Genomic DNA, 22,749 nt, shown 5'->3' with positions numbered 1-22,749 from the left:
TTGCTGTGGTATGGACCCAGTTTCCCACCAGTCTATATTGCTGTGTTATGGACCCAGTTTCCCACCAGTCTATATTGCTGTGTTATGGACCCAGTTTCCCACCGTCTATATTGCTGTGTTATGGACCCAGTTTCCCACCAGTCTATATTGCTGTGTTATGGACCCAGTTTCCCACCGTCTATATTGCTGTGTTATGGACCCAGTTTCCCACCGTCTATATTGCTGTGTTATGGACCCAGTTTCCCACCAGTCTATATTGCTGTGTTATGGACCCAGTTTCCCACCAGTCTATATTGCTGTGTTATGGACCCAGTTTCCCACCAGTCTATATTGCTGTGTTATGGACCCAGTTTCCCACCGTCTATATTGCTGTGTTATGGACCCAGTTTCCCACCAGTCTATATTGCTGTGTTATGGACCCAGTTTCCCACCAGTCTATATTGCTGTGTTATGGACCCAGTTTCTCACCAGTCTATATTGCTGTGGTATGGACCCAGTTTCCCACCAGTCTATATTGCTGTGTTATGGACCCAGTTTCCCACTGTCTATATTGCTGTGTTATGGACCCAGTTTCTCACCAGTCTATATTGCTGTGGTATGGACCCAGTTTCCCACCAGTCTATATTGCTGTGTTATGGACCCAGTTTCCCACAGTCTATATTGCTGTGTTATGGACCCAGTTTCCCACAGTCTATATTGCTGTGTTATGGACCCAGTTTCCCACTGTCTATATTGCTGTGTTATGGACCCAGTTTCTCACCAGTCTATATTGCTGTGGTATGGACCCAGTTTCCCACCAGTCTATATTGCTGTGTTATGGACCCAGTTTCCCACCAGTCTATATTGCTGTGTTATGGACCCAGTTTCCCACCGTCTATATTGCTGTGTTATGGACCCAGTTTCCCACCGTCTATATTGCTGTGTTATGGACCCAGTTTCCCACCAGTCTATATTGCTGTGTTATGGACCCAGTTTCCCACCAGTCTATATTGCTGTGATGTTCATATAGTGAGTTTACTGCTGTAATAATGACCACATAGGGTTCAATTAGGGTTAGTTAGGGTGAGTTTCCCAGACAAACACCTCTAGTCCAGTCCTATAGCTGACCCTTTGAACACAGTGGGAGCACAGTGGGCTCACGACTTCATCCTTTTATTGTGCTTCACTAAAACAATAAATTAATGGCCAACAAATTCCTGCAGGTAAAGAAAATATCATAAAGAGTGAATAAATACGACAGAATGTTTTAAATAAATATCATCCAGTGTTCTGGTCTTGCTCAGACTGAAAGATAAACAGCACTCGTCATAAATTTACACAGTGGTTCTTAGCCACGCTCCTACGCACATACACACTCACACAGAAATCTGACAGTGTTTCCTTGCCACGCTTCCTAGGATCCGGAAGTGTTATAAAGAACACAAGCAAGGTGTCTGCTGGGTAATTCATGATGGGCCGAGCAGGCGTTTGTCTATTCAACTTAGACAGAAACAAATAAGTCTTTAGCTGGTTAAAGCTAGGGTTAAAGCAAGGGTTAATAGCTGCCTAATGACTCTGAAAGTAGTTAAGCCCCAGGAAAAAATAAACACAAAACGCAGAGAGCTCATTGGCTTATAGCCGTTCCACCGACACACAGGTAGGCAGCGTAACGGGTAAGAGCGTTGGGCAGTAACCCAAAGGTCGCTGGTTCAAATCCCCGAGCCGGCAAGTTAGAAAAAGCTGCCGTTCTGCGGAAAACATATTTGGTTTGAATGCATTCAGTTGTTCAACTGACTAGGGATCCCCTTTTTTGCACGAACACTTGTCTTTTGTAACTAGCTCTGATTTAGCTGATATCTGCTTTACAGGTAATGACTGTGATATGTGGTTGTCTTACCTACCTTAGTTAACGGAATGCACTGACTGTATATCGCTCTGGATAAGAGTCTGCTAAATAATCAATATGCAATAAGATACCATTGTGTATTTCTATAAACACATATTGTCCTGTGTGAAATCTAAGCAGGTTAAGTGTTACAACAGAGATGGAACAAGGGAGGACACTTTCACTCTCCACAGTTTAAATCAGGAAATATAGTTTTGACTAGGTCCTCGGTGTGTGTGTTAAGTGTCTTCGTGGAGTGGTTCCAAAACAGTGTGGGGGGGGGGGGGGGGTGCTGGGGACAGAGATTTTTAGGAACTAAGTCCGGCTTTCAACTTAGTCCTGAAAGTTGTAATAGTAGAATGCACAAGGTGCCATTTCTATATTGGGTCGTGCATCATCAATTCCTCTTGTCATGTTAGTCATTGCATACCTTAGAGAGATATTTATAACTGGTCAGAAACATCCACATCAACTAGCCCATGTCAGCTAACTTTCTTCAGCTAGGTTTTTTAGCCCACAGATTTTGTAGTAATGTTTGAGTCACTCAGATATCACATGCATACACATTAGATATGGCAAAATGTATAGAACTGCAAGAAAATGAGCTTTAAAACTGTGCGTAGGGGCGCACGATGTTCCCCAATGCTGGAATGGGGGGGCCAGAGTGAAAAGGTTTGGGAACCACCGTCTTAATGTAAACACCAACAGCCCAGCCTAAATCAGGCCCATATGAACCTGTGTGTATGGGTCTACAGTGTCTTAGTGTAAACACCAACAGCCCAGCCTAAGTCAGGCCCATATGAACCTGTGTGTATGGGTCTACATTGTCTTAGTGTAAACACCAACAGCCCAGCCTAAGTCAGGCCCATATGAACCTGTGTGTATGGGTCTACATTGTCTTAGTGTAAACACCAACAGCCCAGCCTAAATCAGGCCCATATGAACCTGTGTGTATGGGTCTACAGTGTCTTAGTGTAAACACCAACAGCCCAGCCTAAGTCAGGCCCATATGAACCTGTGTGTATGGGTCTACATTGTCTTAGTGTAAACACCAACAGCCCAGCCTAAATCAGGCCCATATGAACCTGTGTGTATGGGTCTACAGTGTCTTAGTGTAAACACCAACAGCCCAGCCTAAGTCAGGCCCATATGAACCTGTGTGTATGGGTCTACATTGTCTTAGTGTAAACACCAACAGCCCAGCCTAAATCAGGCCCATATGAACCTGTGTGTATGGGTCTACAGTGTCTTAGTGTAAATAAGCAGACAATCTGTGTGTGACCACCTTGCTCAGAGTTCATCAAGGATCATCTGTGTGTGACCACGTTGTCTTGTAGGGATCAGACTCTCATTTGTACAGTATCAGGAAACAACACCCAAACAGACAGACAGACACAGCCAGAGATGCAAACAGACAGACAGACGGACAGACAGTCAGACAGCCAGGGAGGCAAACAGCCAGGGAGGCAAACAGACAGAGAGACAGACAGGAAGGCAAACAGACAGAGAGACAGACAGAGAGACAGACAGACAGACAGGGAGGGAGGCAAACAGACAGACAGACAGTCAGACAGCCAGGGAGGCAAACAGACAGAGAGACAGCCAGAGAGACAGACAGACAGACAGACAGACAGACAGACAGACAGACAGAGACAGACAGACAGACAGACAGACAGCCAGGGAGGCAAACAGCCAGGGAGGCAAACAGCCAGGGAGGCAAACAGCCAGGGAGGCAAACAGCCAGGGAGGCAAACAGCCAGGGAGGCAAACAGCCAGGGAGGCAAACAGACAGACAGACAGACAGGCAGGGAGGCAAACAGACAGAGAGACAGCCAGAGAGACAGCCAGAGAGACAGACAGACAGACAGACAGACAGACAGACAGACAGACAGACAGACAGACAGACAGACAGACAGGCAAACAGACAGAGAGACAGACAGACAGAGAGACAGCCAGAGAGACAGACAGACAGACAGAGAGATAGACAGACAGACAGGGAGGCAAACAGACAGAGAGACAGACAGACAGCTGGAACCAAATCACACCCAAACCACCCAGGAACCAGCAATGCAAAAGAGATCTACAGGACCATATCTAATGGTAACATATCATATACTACAAGACCATATCTAATGGTAACATATCATACTACAGGACCATATCTAATGGTAACATATCAAATCATACTATAGGACCATATCTAATGGTAACATATCAAATCATACTACAGGACCATATCTAATGGTAACATATCATATCATATTACAGGACCATATCTAATGGTAACATATCATATCATACTACAGGACCATATCTAATGGTAACATATCATATACTACAGGACCATATCTAATGGTAACATATCATATCATACCACAGGACCATATATAATGGTAACATATCATATACTACAGGACCATATCTAATGGTAACATATCAAATCATACTACAGGACCATATCTAATGGTAACATATCATATCATATTACAGGACCATATCTAATGGTAACATATCATATCATACTACAGGACCATATCTAATGGTAACATATCAAATCATACTATAGGACCATATCTAATGGTAACATATCATATCATATACTATAGGACCATATCTAATGGTAACATATCATATCATACTACAGGACCATATCTAATGGTAACATATCATATACTACAGGACCATATCTAATGGTAACATATCATATCATATACTATAGGACCATATCTAATGGTAACATATCATATCATACCACAGGACCATATCTAATGGTAACATATCATATCATACTACAGGACCATATCTAATGGTAACATATCATGCACTTTACACATGTTTGAGTTGGAAATGTGTGTGGATATGTGTAGGTGTGTGTGGATATGTGTAGGTGTGTGTGGATATGTGTAGGCTCATTCAAGGATTTATCTTTATTTTTACTATTTTCTACATTGTAAAATAATAGTGAAGACATCAAAACTATGAAATAACACATATGGAATCATGTAGTAACCCAAAAAGTGTTAAACAAATCAAAATATATTTTATAATTGAGATTCTTCAAAGTTGCCACCATTTGCCTTGACAGCTTTGCACATTCTTGGCTTTCTCTCAACCAGCTTCATGAGGTAGTCACCTGGAATGCATTTCAATTAACAGGTGTGCCTTGTTAAAAGTTAATTTGTGGAATTTTTTTGCTTCTTAATGCGTTTGAGCCAATCAGTTGTGTTGTGACAAGGTAGGGGTGGTATACAGAAGATAGCCCTATTTGGTAAAAGACCAAGTCCATATTATGGCAAGAACAGCTCAAATAAGCAAAGAGAAACGACAGTCCATCATTACTTTAAGACATGAAGGTCAGTCAATATTGAACATTTCATGAACTTTGAAAGTTTCTTCAAGTGCAGTCGCAAAAACCATCAAGCACTATGATGAAACTGGCTCCTGGCTCTCATGAGGACCGCCACAGGAAAGGAAGACCCAGAGTTACCTCTGCTGCAGAGGATAAGTTCATTAGAGTTACCAGCATCAGAAATTGCAGCCCAAATAAATGCTTCACAGAGTTCAAGTAACAGACACATCTCAACATCAACTGTTCAGAGGACACTGCGCAATTCAGGCCTTCATGGTCGAATTGCTGCAAAGAAACCACTACTAAAGGACACCAATAAGAAGAAGAGACTTGCTTGGGCCAAGAAACACAAGCAATGTACATTAGACCGGTGGAAATCTTGTCTTTGCTCTGATGAGTCCAAATTTAATATTTTTGGTTCCAACCGCCGTGTCTTTGTGATCTCCGCATGTGTGGTTCCCACCGTGAAGCATGGGGGAGGAGGTGTAATGGTGTGGGGATGCTTTGCTGGTGACACTGTCAGTGATTTATTTAGAATTCAAGGCACACTTAACCAGCATGGCTACCACAGCATTCTGCAGAGATACGCCATTCCATCTGGTTTGCGGTTAGTGGAACTATCATTTGTTTTTCAACAGGACAATGACCCAACACACCTCCAGGCTGTGTAAAGGCTATTTTACCAAGAAGGAGAGTGATGGAGTGCTGCATCAGATGACCTGGCCTCCACAATCCCCCGACCTCAACCCAATTGAGATGGTTTGGGATGAGTTGGCCTGCAGAGTGAAGGAAAAGCAGCCAACAAGTGCTCAGCATATGTGGGAACTCCTTCAAGACTGTTGAAAAAGCATTCCAGGTGAAGCTGGTTGAGAGAATGCCAAGTGTGTGCAAAGCTGTCATCAAGGCAAATGGTGGCTATTTGAATAATATAAAATAGATTTGAATGGTTTAACAATTTATTGGTTACAACATGATTCCACGTGTTATTTCACAGTTTTGATGTCTTCACTATTATTATACAATGTAGAAAATAGTAAAAACAAAGAAAAACCCTTGAATGAGTAGGTGTGTCCAAACTATTGACTGGTGCTGTATATATATAGGGATCCTGCATCATCAGGTCATCCCTCTATGTCACCCAGATCAGCAGCTCTGCCTGCCTGTCTGCCTGCCTGCCTGCCTGTCTGCCTGTCTGTCTCCCTGCCTGCCTGTCTGTCTGCCTGCCTGTCTGCCTGTCTGTCTGCCTGCCTGTCTCCCTGCCTGCCTGTCTGTCTGTCTGCCTGTCTGTCTGCCTGCCTGCCTGCCTGTCTGCCTGCCTGTCTGCCTGCCTGTCTGCCTGCCTGTCTGTCTGCCTGTCTGCCTGTCTGCCTGCCTGTCTCCCTGCCTGCCTGTCTGCCCGTCTGCCTGCCTGCCTGTCTGCCTGCCTGTCTGCCTGCCTGCCTGCCTGCCTGTCTGTCTGCCTGCCTGCCTGTCTGCCTGTCTGCCTGTCTGCCTGCCTGTCTGCCTGCCTGTCTGTCTGTCTACCTGTCTGTTTGTCTCCCCGTCTGTCTGCGTACCTGTCTGTGTCTCTGAGATGAGAGGTGTTGTATTTCCTCCCCTGGTCAGACAACAGACTATCACCAAGACGCTCGTTTCCCCTATCTAGGCCCTCCCTATCTGCTGCCTGCCGACAGGAAATCATGACTCCTGTAAGACGATCCTCCTGGCCAAATCCCAGGGGAAGTCCAACAGAAAGCAACACCACAGTCATTACATGACTAATGACACTGCCGTCAATTACATGACTAATAACAACAAAGGTCATTATAATAACACCGCCATCATTACATGACTAACACCACCACAGTCATTACATGACTAATATTGCCGCCATCATTACATGACTAACAACACCGCCGTCATTACATGACTAACACCACCACAGTCATTACATGACTAACAACACCACAGTCATTACATGACTAACAACACCAGTCATTACATGACTAACACCACCACAGTCATTATATGACTAACACCACCACAGTCATCACATGACTAATAACACTACCGTCATTACATTACTAATAACACTACCATCATTACATGACTAATAACACCACCATCATTACATGACTAATAACACTACCATCATTACATGACTAATAACACTACCATCATTACATGACTAACACCACCACAGTCATCACATGACTAATAACACTACCGTCATCACATGACTAATAACACCACCGTCATTACATGACTAATAACACTACCGTCATTACATGACTAACACCACCACAGTCATTACATGACTAATAACACCACCATCATTACATGACTAATAACACCACCGTCATTACATGACTAATAACACCACCATCATTACATGACTAATAACACCACCATCATTACATGACTAATAACACCACCGTCATTACATGACTAATAACACTAACATCATTACATGACTAATAACACCACAGTCATTACATGACTAATAACACCACAGTCATTACATGACTAATAACACCACCATCATTACATGACTAATAACACCACCGTCATTACATGACTAATAACACCACCGTCATTACATGACTAATAACACCACCATCATTACATGACTAATAACACCACCATCATTACATGACTAATAACACCACCATCATTACATGACTAATAACACCACCATCATTACATGACTAATAACACCACCGTCATTACATGACTAATAACACCACCGTCATTACATGACTAATAACACCACCGTCATTACATGACTAATAACACTACCGTCATTACATGACTAATAACACTACCGTCATTACATGACTAATAACACTACCGTCATTACATGACTAATAACACTACCGTCATTACATGACTAATAACACCACCGTCATTACATGACTAATAACACCACCATCATTACATGACTAACAACACCACCATCATTACATGACTAACACCACCACAGTCATTACATGACTAATAACACCACCATCATTACATGACTAATAACACCACCATCATTACATGACTAATAACACCACCGTCATTACATGACTAATAACACCACAGTCATTACATGACTAATAACACCACAGTCATTACATGACTAATAACACCACCATCATTACATGACTAATAACACCACCGTCATTACATGACTAATAACACCACCGTCATTACATGACTAATAACACCACAGTCATTACATGACTAATAACACCACAGTCATTACATGACTAATAACACCACAGTCATTACATGACTAATAACACCAGTCATTATACGACTACTAACATTCCAATAAAGTAAATCTACTGTTCTCTAGCAAACAAGGTCTTCTTGGACCATTATTTCTGTCACATTTATTCTAATAAAAATATTAGATCAAACCCTTTCTATCTCCTGCAGGTGAAAGCTAATGAAGGATTCTATCTCCTGCAGGTGAAAGCTAATGAAGGATTATATCTCCTGCAGGTGAAAGCTAATGAAGGATTCTATCTCCTGCAGGTGAAAGCTAATGAAGGATTCTATCTCCTGCAGGTGAAAGCTAATGAAGGATTCTATCTCCTGCAGGTGAAAGCTAATGAAGGATTCTATCTCCTGCAGGTGAAAGCTAATGAAGGATTCTATCTCCTGCAGGTGAAAGCTAATGAAGGATTCTATCTCCTGCAGGTGAAAGCTAATGAAGGAATACTAGACTAGAAACAGTGTTTAACCCTTCAGCCGGGGCCTTTCAGCAGGGTGGGACTATGAGCTGTTATCCCCAGTATCAGGCTGTCTCAGTGGGGTTCAGCAGTGGGCTGAGCAGGGCTGGAAGACATATCAGCAGGGTGGGACTATGAGCTGTTATCCCCAGTATCAGGCTGTCTCAGTGGGGTTCAGCAGTGGGCTGAGCAGGGCTGGAAGACATATCAGCAGGGTGGGACTATGAGCTGTTATCCACAGTATCAGGCTGTCTCAGTGGGGTTCAGCAGTGGGCTGAGCAGGGCTGGAAGACATATCAGCAGGGTGGGACTATGAGCTGTTATCCACAGTATCAGGCTGTCTCAGTGGGGTTCAGCAGTGGGCTGAGCAGGGCTGGAAGACATATCAGCAGGGTGGGACTATGAGCTGTTATCCCCAGTATCAGGCTGTCTCAGTGGGGTTCAGCAGTGGGCTGAGCAGGGCTGGGGGCTGGAAGACATATCAGCAGGGTGGGACTATGAGCTGTTATCCACAGTATCAGGCTGTCTCAGTGGGGTTCAGCAGTGGGCTGAGCAGGGCTGGAAGACATATCAGCAGGGTGGGACTATGAGCTGTTATCCACAGTATCAGGCTGTCTCAGTGGGGTTCAGCAGTGGGCTGAGCAGGGCTGGAAGACATATCAGCAGGGTGGGACTATGAGCTGTTATCCACAGTATCAGGCTGTCTCAGTGGGGTTCAGCAGTGGGCTGAGCAGGGCTGGAAGACATATCAGCAGGGTGGGACTATGAGCTGTTATCCACAGTATCAGGCTGTCTCAGTGGGGTTCAGCAGTGGGCTGAGCAGGGCTGGAAGACATATCAGCAGGGTGGGACTATGAGCTGTTATCCACAGTATCAGGCTGTCTCAGTGGGGTTCAGCAGTGGGCTGAGCAGGGCTGGAAGACATATCAGCAGGGTGGGACTATGAGCTGTTATCCCCAGTATCAGGCTGTCTCAGTGGGGTTCAGCAGTGGGCTGAGCAGGGCTGGAAGACATATCAGCAGGGTGGGACTATGAGCTGTTATCCCCAGTATCAGGCTGTCTCAGTGGGGTTCAGCAGTGGGCTGAGCAGGGCTGGGGGCTGGAAGACATATCAGCAGGGTGGGACTATGAGCTGTTATCCCCAGTATCAGGCTGTCTCAGTGGGGTTCAGCAGTGGGCTGAGCAGGGCTGGGGGCTGGAAGACATATCAGCAGGGTGGGACTATGAGCTGTTATCCCCAGTATCAGGCTGTCTCAGTGGGGTTCAGCAGTGGGCTGAGCAGGGCTGGGGGCTGGAAGACATATCAGCAGGGTGGGACTATGAGCTGTTATCCCCAGTATCAGGCTGTCTCAGTGGGGTTCAGCAGTGGGCTGAGCAGGGCTGGGGGCTGGAAGACATATCAGCAGGGTGGGACTATGAGCTGTTATCCCCAGTATCAGGCTGTCTCAGTGGGCTGAGCAGGGCTGGGGTGGGCTGGGACTCTGCTGTTTAACTATTTATTTTAATATTTGTAGCTACTTTTTAAGTGAATACCTGAAGTCAACTTGTGCAATACGTTATGAGACAAAGAAGGTTGTGTTCTTCATTTCACCTGTCACATAATGTTTCATTTTGAAGCTTAGTGGTAGTCCCCAGTCACATGGTGTTTACCGGTAGTCCCCAGTCACATGGTGTTTACCGGTAGTCCCCAGTCACATGGTGTTTACCGGTAGTCCCCAGTCACATGGTGTTTACCGGTAGTCCCCAGTCACATGGTGTTTACCGGTAGTCCCCAGTCACATGGTGTTTACCGGTAGTCCCCAGTCACATGGTGTTTACCGGTAGTCCCCAGTCACATGGTGTTTACCGGTAGTCCCCAGTCACATGGTGTTTACCGGTAGTCCCCAGTCACATGGTAAGTCCCCAGTCACATGGTGTTTACCGGTAGTCCCCAGTCACATGGTGTTTACCGGTAGTCCCCAGTCACATGGTGTTTACCGGTAGTCCCCAGTCACATGGTGTTTACCGGTAGTCCCCAGTCACATGGTGTTTACCGGTAGTCCCCAGTCACATGGTGTTTACCGGTAGTCCCCAGTCACATGGTGTTTACCGGTAGTCCCCAGTCACATGGTGTTTACCGGTAGTCCCCAGTCACATGGTGTTTACCGGTAGTCCCCAGTCACATGGTGTTTACCGGTAGTCCCCAGTCACATGGTGTTTACCGGTAGTCCCCAGTCACATGGTGTTTACCGGTAGTCCCCAGTCACATGGTGTTTACCGGTAGTCCCCAGTCACATGGTGTTTACCGGTAGTCCCCAGTCACATGGTGTTTACCGGTAGTCCCCAGTCACATGGTGTTTACCGGTAGTCCCCAGTCACATGGTGTTTACCGGTAGTCCCCAGTCACATGGTGTTTACCGGTAGTCCCCAGTCACATGGTGTTTACCGGTAGTCCCCAGTCACATGGTGTTTACCGGTAGTCCCCAGTCACATGGTGTTTACCGGTAGTCCCCAGTCACATGGTGTTTACCGGTAGTCCCCAGTCACATGGTGTTTACCGGTAGTCCCCAGTCACATGGTGTTTACCGGTAGTCCCCAGTCACATGGTGTTTACCGGTAGTCCCCAGTCACATGGTGTTTACCGGTAGTCCCCAGTCACATGGTGTTTACCGGTAGTCCCCAGTCACATGGTGTTTACCGGTAGTCCCCAGTCACATGGTGTTTACCGGTAGTCCCCAGTCACATGGTGTTTACCGGTAGTCCCCAGTCACATGGTGTTTACCGGTAGTCCCCAGTCACATGGTGTTTACCGGTAGTCCCCAGTCACATGGTGTTTACCGGTAGTCCCCAGTCACATGGTGTTTACCGGTAGTCCCCAGTCACATGGTGTTTACCGGTAGTCCCCAGTCACATGGTGTTTACCGGTAGTCCCCAGTCACATGGTGTTTACCGGTAGTCCCCAGTCACATGGTGTTTACCGGTAGTCCCCAGTCACATGGTGTTTACCGGTAGTCCCCAGTCACATGGTGTTTACCGGTAGTCCCCAGTCACATGGTGTTTACCGGTAGTCCCCAGTCACATGGTGTTTACCGGTAGTCCCCAGTCACATGGTGTTTACCGGTAGTCCCCAGTCACATGGTGTTTACCGGTAGTCCCCAGTCACATGGTGTTTACCGGTAGTCCCCAGTCACATGGTGTTTACCGGTAGTCCCCAGTCACATGGTGTTTACCGGTAGTCCCCAGTCACATGGTGTTTACCGGTAGTCCCCAGTCACATGGTGTTTACCGGTAGTCCCCAGTCACATGGTGTTTACCGGTAGTCCCCAGTCACATGGTGTTTACCGGTAGTCCCCAGTCACATGGTGTTTACCGGTAGTCCCCAGTCACATGGTGTTTACCGGTAGTCCCCAGTCACATGGTGTTTACCGGTAGTCCCCAGTCACATGGTGTTTACCGGTAGTCCCCAGTCACATGGTGTTTACCGGTAGTCCCCAGTCACATGGTGTTTACCGGTAGTCCCCAGTCACATGGTGTTTACCGGTAGTCCCCAGTCACATGGTGTTTACCGGTAGTCCCCAGTCACATGGTGTTTACCGGTAGTCCCCAGTCACATGGTGTTTACCGGTAGTCCCCAGTCACATGGTGTTTACCGGTAGTCCCCAGTCACATGGTGTTTACCGGTAGTCCCCAGTCACATGGTGTTTACCGGTAGTCCCCAGTCACATGGTGTTTACCGGTAGTCCCCAGTCACATGGTGTTTACCGGTAGTCCCCAGTCACATGGTGTTTACCGGTAGTCCCCAGTCACATGGTGTTTACCGGTAGTCCCCAGTCACATGGTGTTTACCGGTAGTCCCCAGTCACATGGTGTTTACTGGTAGTCCCCAGTCACATGGTGTTTACCGGTAGTCCCCAGTCACATGGTGTTTACTGGTAGTCCCCAGTCACATGGTGTTTACCGGTAGTCCCCAGTCACATGGTGTTTACTGGTAGTCCCCAGTCACATGGTGCGAGGAGAGACCAGAGCAGCATGCTCCAGCTGATCTAGTTACAGGATGGAATTCACAACTAAATGTTTGCCAGCTAGATATCTTATAACTATTAAGTTACCCGTCTAAAATGTGCTAAATGCTCTGCAGTTGTAGCTAGTTAGCCATCCAAAATCAATTTCCTTGGTAACAGCTTTATGAGCTGGGATGTCTGTCCTGCAAATAGTTTAGGTCAGAGACTGTAGAACATGTTAGCATTTAGTTAGCATTCTCTATGGGGTTTTACATGTACTTGTTAGCATTGCTAACCTTCAAATTACAGAGTATGAGTGGGGTTTGAAAACAGCGCTCCTTGTGTTCAGTGCCGGTATTACCAAATATCCCGGTACGGCACAAGGTGTGTATGAAGGTATGACAAACCACCCAAGCCTACTATGATGTGCACTAAACACTACTCCTTCTTACCTGGTTCCTCCAAACAGGATGATATGATCTCCCACCATGCAACAGCACTGTCTCCTCCTGGGGCACGGCCCTTTGCCCTGCGGCTCCACCTTCTTCCATGAGAACGCCTCTGGAGGACACCAAACATTCACAAGCAGACAAATATACACAATCACGTGAGTAAAATTATGTCTATCCACCATACCATGGCATTTAAAACAATCACTACACAGCTGATTCAAATAACCAACTCATCCAGCTTTGATTATTTGAATCAACTGTGTAGAGCTAAAATCCAAAACATGCAGGTGGGGCCCCAGGACCGACTTTGGGGAAATCTGCTCTAGTTAAAGGCATAAATAGCTATAATTAAAATGGAATTCAACAATATTCAAAACAGTATTGACCTTAGTAGGATATCAACTAAATGTATGGAACTTAATCGTCTGCTGGTAGATGGAAAGGCTTTCCCAAAAACCTTCTCAATTACTGTAAATGTTAACTACAAAGTAGCCTACAAGGGTTCTTCCCAGGATTTTTTACATTTACATTTAAGTCATTTAGCAGACGCTCTTATCCAGAGCGACTTACAGTTAGTGCATACATTATTATTATTTATTTTTTATACTGGCCCCCCGTGGGAATCGAACCCACAACCCTGGCGTTGCAAACGTCATGCTCTACCAACTGATCTACATCCCTGCCGGCCATTCCCTCCCCTACCCTAGACGACGCTGGGCCAATTGTGCGCCGCCCCATGGGTTAACAAGGTTTTTCTGCTGAGTACGGCAGGGGGAGAGCCAAGACATATTGTTGTGGACTTAGAACATCCAATTTTGTTGTTTTACTATAAGTGTGAGCAAAAACCTGCAAAAACCTGAAAAACAGAAACCTAGAAAGTCAAACTGAATTTTGTAAGAAAAAAAGTATTGATTTTATAAAATGCTACTCTGGTGGCAGGTAGCCTAGCGGTTCAGTGGTTGGGCCAGTAACCAAAAGGTTGGTGGTTTGAATCCCGAGCATATCTAGGTGGAAATCTGCCGATGTGCCCTTGAGCAAGGCATTTAACCCTAATTACGCCTGTAATCTTGCATTGTAATTTGCACTGTACTGTGCATTAGACTGCTTTGCTTTATCTTGGCCAGGTCGCAGTTGTAAATGAGAACTTGTTCTCAACTGGCTTACCTGGTTAAATAAAGGTGAAATAAAAATAAAACGAAGTGTGTATGTACTGATATGTACACTGTGTGTGTGACGTTTTAAATGTATGTATTTCAGTCCTTGACTAATAATGTTCTGTGCTATGTAATGTTTCATGTGGACCTCAAGAAGTGTAGCTGATGCTTTTTCAGGGCTAATGGGGATCCTAAAAATACCAAATACCAAGAGCATCTGCTAAATGGCTGAAATGTAAGGTCAAGGTAAAAGGTAGGTAGCTGTGTTGTATCCCTATATAGCTGAAGACAACCTCAGGTAGTTAATGTTACATAAACCTGACCTAGTGTCTACTGAACTCTCCATTCATTCATCTGCTCCCTATATTTAGAACAGACAAAGAGGACGAGAGGAGAGGAGAGAGAGGTAACAGCCGGGAGGTCAAAATGACATTATTAATATAGAACTTTGTGCATCAGAAACAGCATGTCCTTCCTCTCTCCCGCTCCACTCTGTGTGGCTGCTCAGCGTTCAACCATCCCTTATAAGGCATCACCATGGACCTGAACTGAGCCCGACTCGCTATGGCAACAAGCTGTTCAGGCCTTTCAGTGCCATAGATCAAGGCATTAACAGAGAGGTTGTGCTGCTCTCTAGTGGACAGATTTAGAACTGCAGGAATAGATGGTTCAGTGACAGTTTCCTAAATGGCACATTTTACATTTACATTTTAGTAATTTAGCAGACGCTCTTATCCAGAGCGACTTACAGGAGCAATTAGGGTTAAGTGCCTTGCTCAAGGGCACATCGACAGATCTTTCACCTAGTCGGCTCAGGGATTAGAACCAGTGACCTTTCGGTTACTGGCACAACGCTCTTAACCACTAACCTACATGCCGCCCTACACCATATTTCCTTCATAGTGCACTACAGACCCTGGTCAAAAGCAGTGCACTATATAGGGCAGAGGGTATGATTTGGGACACAACTTCATACTGTCTGCCCTGCCTGTCTGCCCGTCTGTGTATGCCTGCCCATCTGTCTGGCTGCATACCCTGGTACCCAGGCTAGTAGAGGAGATAAACTGGGTCAAGATTAGGTGAATATGATGAGGACGTGAATATGATGAGGACGTGAATATGATGAGGACGTGAATATGATGAGGATGTGAATATGATGAGGACGTGAATATGATGAGGTGAATATGATGAGGACGTTAATATGATGACGAGGTGAATATGATGAGGAGGTGAATATGATGAGGACGTGAATATGATGAGGACGTGAATATGATGAGGACGTGAATATGATGAGGATGTGAATATGATGAGGACGTGAATATGATGAGGACGTGAATATGATGAGGACGTTAATATGATGACGAGGTGAATATGATGAGGAGGTGAATATGATGAGGACGTGAATATGATGAGGACGTGAATATGATGAGGAGGTGAATATGATGAGGTGAATATGATGACGACGTGAATATGATGACGACGTGAATATGATGAGGAGGTGAATATGATGAGGAGGTGAATATGATGATGAGGTGAATATGATGATGAGGTGAATATGATGACGACGTGAATATGATGAGGTGAATATGATGACGACGTGAATATGATGACGAGGTGAATATGATGAGGAGGTGAATATGATGAGGACGTGAATATGATGACGAGGTGAATATGATGACGAGGTGAATATGATGACGACGTGAATATGATGAGGAGGTGAATATGATGAGGAGGTGAATATGATGACGAGGTGAATATGATGAGGTGAATATGATGAGGACATGAATATGATGAGGAGGTGAATATGATGAGGAGGTGAATATGATGAGGAGGTGAATATGATGAGGAGGTGAATATGATGAGGAGGTGAATATGATGATGAGGTGAATATGATGACGACGTGAATATGATGAGGTGAATATGATGACGACGTGAATATGATGAGGACGTGAATATGATGACGAGGTGAATATGATGAGGTGAATATGATGAGGACATGAATATGATGAGGAGGTGAATATGATGACGAGGTGAATATGATGACGACATGAATATGATGAGGAGGTGAATATGATGAGGAGGTGAATATGATGATGAGGTGAATATGATGACGACGTGAAGAGGTGAATATGATGACTAAAACAAAAACAAAACGTGCACCACTTGGGGACCAAGTTTGGGAAACCCTGTCATATGGTAAGAGTTGAGTATCCCTGGTCTAGGGGATATGGGGCTAGGGGTTGGCCCAATCCCAAATTGACCACTATGCCCAATGCACTTGTGGAGATCTGAGAGGATTTGATTTGTATAAGCAATATGGGGAAACTTCCCCCTGGCCTATCAGAGGGCAAGGTGGAGCTATTGCCATGTTACTTACACCTTTCAAATCCAATCAGATCTTAGTGTATAATCTGTGTGGTATAGGGGTCGATTTGGGATTGGGCCGTTGTTTCTGGACAGAGCCTAAATTTCAGGACGATTAATAATGAAACGCAGAGAATCAGACTGCCGATAGGTACTTATCACAGTGGGAGGCCGTTCCTTCTCTTGCTCGAACAAAAGCGGTACCAGCTGCGTGCCGACCCGGTGGCGACGGACCTGCCATTTCTACTTGTAGAATCGCAATGCTCATCAGTTGCCAACAACTTGACTTTGAAACAATCAGAGAGCACTAACCCCCATGTGGGGGAGCCAACAGGTGTGACGGATCCACGGATGAGCCAGTCACACTTGTAGGCTATGGGATGGTAGCTAGCTAAGTGCACAGACACAATGCACACAACGCTAAATACTTCCTCCAAGCTAGCTAACCACTATAGCTAGTATTGATATTATAATTAAATCACAATGGATTAGTTTCCATGAAACAACTGCCTGTGTTAGCTGCCAAGTTAATGTAGTGTCCATCCCTAGCTAGCTATTTTGTGCTAGCTAGTGAATATGCTAAACATTTGGCTATGTGCTGGCACTGGCCGTATGGGATTATGAAGAGTGAATTAAATGTTTTCTTCGTCATCATTTTAGGTAGTTAACTAACTGTGGCCATCTGGCTAGGATCAACAAGGGCATTCTACAAAATAGGAACATTAGCGCAGCTAGCTAGCTAACGTTGGAATCTAGACCATAAACTAAGCAAAACACACAGACATGCGTTGCCAAACAATGCTACTGCCACCTTCTGGTTTGTAGTATTTTAACAATGCTTTGTGGCTGACGACTTTGCTGTGTGAACACAAAGAGATTGACTGCCGACACTGCTCAGAAGTGCAAATTACACTCGGCTGGCGAACGGTAGACAATCCTGTGTGTGTCACTGCTCTGTAGGTGTTCTTGATTTACCCTGCCCAGCACCCTTGATAGGCAGAGTTTCATTGTTGGAAACATTTTATTGGTCTGAATGTCTGATGTGGTGGATTTGTAGCCTTTGTTGGCTTTTGCCAGACCTTTATTATTCTAATGAAGGTGTTCTGTGTCATATTTCTTGCATATTTCTTGCATATTTCTGTAGCTCAGCTGGTAGAGCACGGCGCTTGTAACGCCAGGGTAGTGGGTTCGATCCCCAGGACCACCCATACACAAAAATGTATGCACGCATGACTGTAAGTCGCTTTGGATAAAAGCGTCTGCTAAATGGCATATTATTATTATTATTATGACGACGTGAATATGATGAGGTGAATATGATGACGACGTGAATATGATGAGGACGTGAATATGATGCGAGGTGAATATGATGAGGAGGTGAATATGATGAGGTGAATATGATGAGGACATGAATATGATGAGGAGGTGAATATGATGACGAGGTGAATATGATGACGACGTGAATATGATGAGGTGAATATGAGGACGTGAATATGATGAGGACGTGAATATGATGAGGACGTGAATATGCTGATGAGGTGAATATGATGAGGACGTGAATATGATGAACACCAGCTGTGATACTCCTCATCATCCTTTAAAAGGTAAACATTGTGATGACAACGGCAAAGCTAACAACACAACCAGAAACTAAACATGATGCTCAGCCTGGGTGCTAGTATTGCTGTATTCAACTACACTGAGTAGAGCCCTGCCCTGCACAGGCCCGCGATGTTCAGGCCCTGCCCTATCCTGCCCTGCCCCAACCAGGCCCGTCACGTTCAGGCCCTGCTCTACCCTGCCCTGCCCTATTCAGGCCCTGCCCTACCCTGCCCTGCCCCACCCAGGCCCGTCACGTTCAGGCCCTGCTCTACCCTGCCCTGCCCTGTTCAGGCCCTGCCCTACCCTGCCCTGCCCTGTTCAGGCCCTGCCCTACCCTGCCCTGCCCTGTTCAGGCCCTGCCCTACCCTGCCCTGCCCTGTTCAGGCCCTGCCCTACCCTGCCCTGCCCTGTTAAGGCCCTGCCCTACCCTGCCCTGCCACACCCAGGCCCGTCACGTTCAGGCCCTGCCCTACCCTGCCCTGCCCTACCCTGCCCTGCCCCACCCAGGCCCTGCCCTGCCCTGCCCCACCCAGGCCCTGCCCTACCCTGCCCTGCCCCGCCCCACCCAGGCCCTGCCCTACCCTGCCCCACCCAGGCCCGTCACGTTCAGGCCCTGCTCTACCCTGCCCTGTTCAGGCACTGCCCAGCCCTGCCCTGTTCAGGCACTGCCCTGTTCAGGCCCTGCCCGACAATGCTCTGCCCGACAATGCACTAGCGTCCTGCCAACCCAACACTAGGTCCCTGACTGTCCTACCAACCCAACACTAGGTCCCTGACTGTACTACCAACCCAACACTAGCTCCCTGACTGTCCTACCAACCCAACACTAGCTCCCTGACTGTTCTACCAACCCAACACTAGCTCCCTGCCTGTCCTACCAACCCAACACTAGCTCCCTACCTGTCCTAGCCACCCAACCTCCCTGACTGTCCTACCAACCCAACACCACCTCCCTGAATGTCCTACCAACCCAACACTATCTCCCTGCCTGTCCTACCAACCCAACACTAGCTCCATCCCTGTCCTACCAACCCAACACCACCTCCCTGAATGTCCTACCAACCCAACACTAGCTCCCTGCCTGTCCTACCAACCCAACACTAGCTCCCTGACTGTCCTGCCACCCCAACACTAGCTCCATCCCTGTCCTACCAACCCAACACCACCTCCCTGACTGTCCTACCAACCCAACACTAGCTCCATCCCTGTCCTACCAACCCAACACCACCTCCCTGAATGTCCTACCAACCCAACACTAGCTCCCTGCCTGTCCTACCAACCCAACACTAGCTCCCTGACTGTCCTGCCAACCCAACACTAGCTCCCTGCCTGTCCTGCCACCCCAACACTAGCTCCATCCCTGTCCTACCAACCCAACACCACCTCCCTGAATGTCCTACCAACCCAACACTAGCTCCCTGCCTGTCCTACCAACCCAACACTAGCTCCCTGACTGTCCTACCAACCCAACACTAGCTCCCTGCCTGTCCTACCAACCCAACACTAGCTCCCTGACTGTCCTGCCACCCCAACACTAGCTCCCTGACTGTCCTGCCACCCCAACACTAGCTCCCTGACTGTCCTACCAACGCAACACTAGCTCCCTGACTGTCCTGCCAACCCAACACTAGCTCGTACGTATCCTACCAAACCTCGATGTAGAATTGTATATACAGTTTAAGTCGGACGTTAACATACACCTCAGTTTTTCAGTTTTTCAGAATTCCTTACATTTAATCCTAGTAAAAAAATCCCTGTTTTAGGTCAGTTAGGATCACCACTTTATTTTAAGAATGTGAAATGTCAGAATAATAGTAGAGTGATTTATTTCAGCTTTTATTTATTTCATCACATTCCCAGTGGAACATACACTCAATTAGTATTTGGTAGCATTGCCTTTAAATTGTTTAACTTGGGTCAAACGTTTCGGTTCAGCCTTCCACAAACTTCCCACAATAAGTTGGGTGAATTTTGGCCCATTCCTCCTGACAGAGCTGGTGTAACTGAGTCAGGTTTGTAGGCCTCCTTGCTCGCACATGCTTTTTCAGTTCTGCCCACAAATGTTCTATAGGATTGAGGTCAGGGCTTTGTGACGGCCACTCCAATACCTTGACTTTGTTGTCCTTAAGCCATTTTGCCACAACTTTGGAAGTATGCTTGGGGTCATTGTCCATTTAGAAGACCCATTTGCGACCAGGCTTTAACTTCCTGACTGATGTCTTGAGATGTTGCTTCAATATATCCACATAATTTTCCTTCCTCATGATGCCAACTATTTTGTGAAGTGCACCAGTCCCTCCTGCAGCAAAGCACCCCCACAGCATGATGATGCCACCCCTGTGCTTCACAGTTGGGTTGGTGTTTTCGGCTTGCAAGCTCCCCCTTTTTCCTCCAAACATAACGATGGTCATTTTGGGCAAACAGTTCTATTTTTGTTTCATCAGACCAGAGGACATTTCTCCAAAAAGTACGCTCTTTGTCCCCATGTGCAGTTGCAAACCATAGTCTGGCTTTTTTATGGTGGTTTTGGAGCAGTGGCTTCTTCCTTGCTGAGCGGCCTTTCAGGTTATGTCGATATAGGACTCGTTTTACTGTGGATATACAGTGAGGGAAAAAAGTATTTGATCCCCTGCTGATTTTGTAAGTTTTCCCACTGACAAAGACATGATCAGTCTATAATTTTAATGGTAGGTTTATTTGAACAGTGAGAGACAGAATAACAACAAAAAAATCCAGAAAAACGCATGTCAAAAATGTTATAAATTGATTTGCATTTTAATGACAGAAATAAGTATTTGACCCCTCTGCAAAACATGACGTAGTACTTGGTGGCAAGACCCTTGTTGGCAATCACAGAGGTCAGACGTTTCTTGTAGTTGGCCACCAGGTTTGCACACATCTCAGGAGGGATTTTGTCCCACTGCTCTTTGCAGATCTTTTCCAAGTCATTAAGGTTTCGAGCCTGACGTTTGGCAACTAGAACCTTCAGCTCCCTCCACAGATGTTCTATGGGATTAAGGTCTGGACACTGGCTAGGCCACTCCAGGAATTTAATGTGCTTCTTTTTGAGCCACTCCTTTGTTGCCTTGGCCGTGTGTTTTGGGCCATTGTCATGCCGGAATACCCATCCACAACCCATTTTCTATGCCCTGGCTGAGGGAAGGAGGTTCTCACCCAAAATTTGACGGTACATGGCGCCGTCCATCGTCCCTTTGATGCGGTGAAATTGTCCTGTCCCCTTAGAAGAAAAACACCCCCAAAGCATAATGTTTCCACCTCCATGTTTGACGGTGGGGATGGTGTTCTTGGGGTCATAGGCAGCATTCCGCCTCCTCCAAACACGGCGAGTTGAGTTGATGGCAAAGAGCTCGATTTTGGTCTCATCTGACCACAACACTTTCACCCAGTTCTCCTCTGAATCATTCAGATGTTCATTGGCAAACTTCAGACGGGCCTGTATATGTGCTTTCTTGAGCAGGGGGACCTTGCGGGCACTGCAGGATTTCAGTCCTTCACGGCGTAGTGTGTTACCAATTGTTTTCTTGGTGACTATGGTCCCAGCTGCCTTGAGATCATTGACAAGATCCTCCCGTGTAGTTCTGGGCTGATTCCTCACCGTTCTCATGATCATTGCAACTCCATGAGGTGAGATCTTGCATGGAGCCCCAGGCCGAGGGAGATTGACAGTTATTTTGTGTTTCTTCCATTTGCGAATAATCGCACCAACTGTTGTCACCTTCTCACCAAGCTGCTTGGCGATGGTCTTGTAGCCCATTCCAGCCTTGTGTAGGTCTACAATCTTGTCCCTGACATCCTTGGAGAGCTCTTTGGTCTTGGCCATGGTGGAGAGTTTGGAATCTGATTGATTGATTGCTTCTGTGGACAGGTGACTTTTATACAGGTAACAAGCTGAGATTAGGAGCACTCCCTTTAAGAGTGTGCTCCTAATCTCAGCTCGTTACCTGTATAAAAGACACCTGGGAGCCAGAAATCTTTCTGATTGAGAGGGGGGTCAAATACTTATTTCCCTCATTAAAATGCAAATCAATTTATAACATTTTTGACATGCGTTTTTCTGGATGTTTTTGTTGTTATTCTGTCTCTCACTGTTCAAATAAACCTACCATTAAAATTATAGACTGATAATTTCTTTGTCAGTGGGCAAACGTACAAAATCAGCAGGGGATCAAATACTTTTTTCCCTCACTGTAGATACTTTTGCACCTGTTTCCTCCAGCATTTTCACAAGGTCCTTTGCTGTTGTTCTGGGATTGATTTGCACT

The 22,749-nt window shown here is 46.1% G+C and overlaps 1 protein-coding gene across 1 annotated transcript in view; it reads right to left on the bottom strand.

Moving 5' to 3' along the window:
- The window catches only part of LOC311121588 (kelch domain-containing protein 3-like), a 119,106-nt gene that overhangs the window by 48,734 nt on the left and 47,623 nt on the right, over positions 1-22,749 (bottom strand). Inside the window, exon 8 of the mRNA XM_084196048.1 lies at positions 13,347-13,455. Within this exon, the coding sequence (XP_084052174.1) occupies positions 13,347-13,455 (109 nt within the window). The remainder of the gene's footprint in view (positions 1-13,346; positions 13,456-22,749) is intronic.

This window comes from Coregonus lavaretus (genome assembly GCF_964263955.1).
Source record: "Coregonus lavaretus genome assembly, contig: HAP1_SCAFFOLD_154, whole genome shotgun sequence".
Lineage (NCBI taxonomy): Eukaryota > Metazoa > Chordata > Actinopteri > Salmoniformes > Salmonidae > Coregonus > Coregonus lavaretus.
The sequence above is the reverse complement of the archived record's forward strand: the minus strand, read 5'-3'. Positions and strand labels throughout refer to the sequence as shown.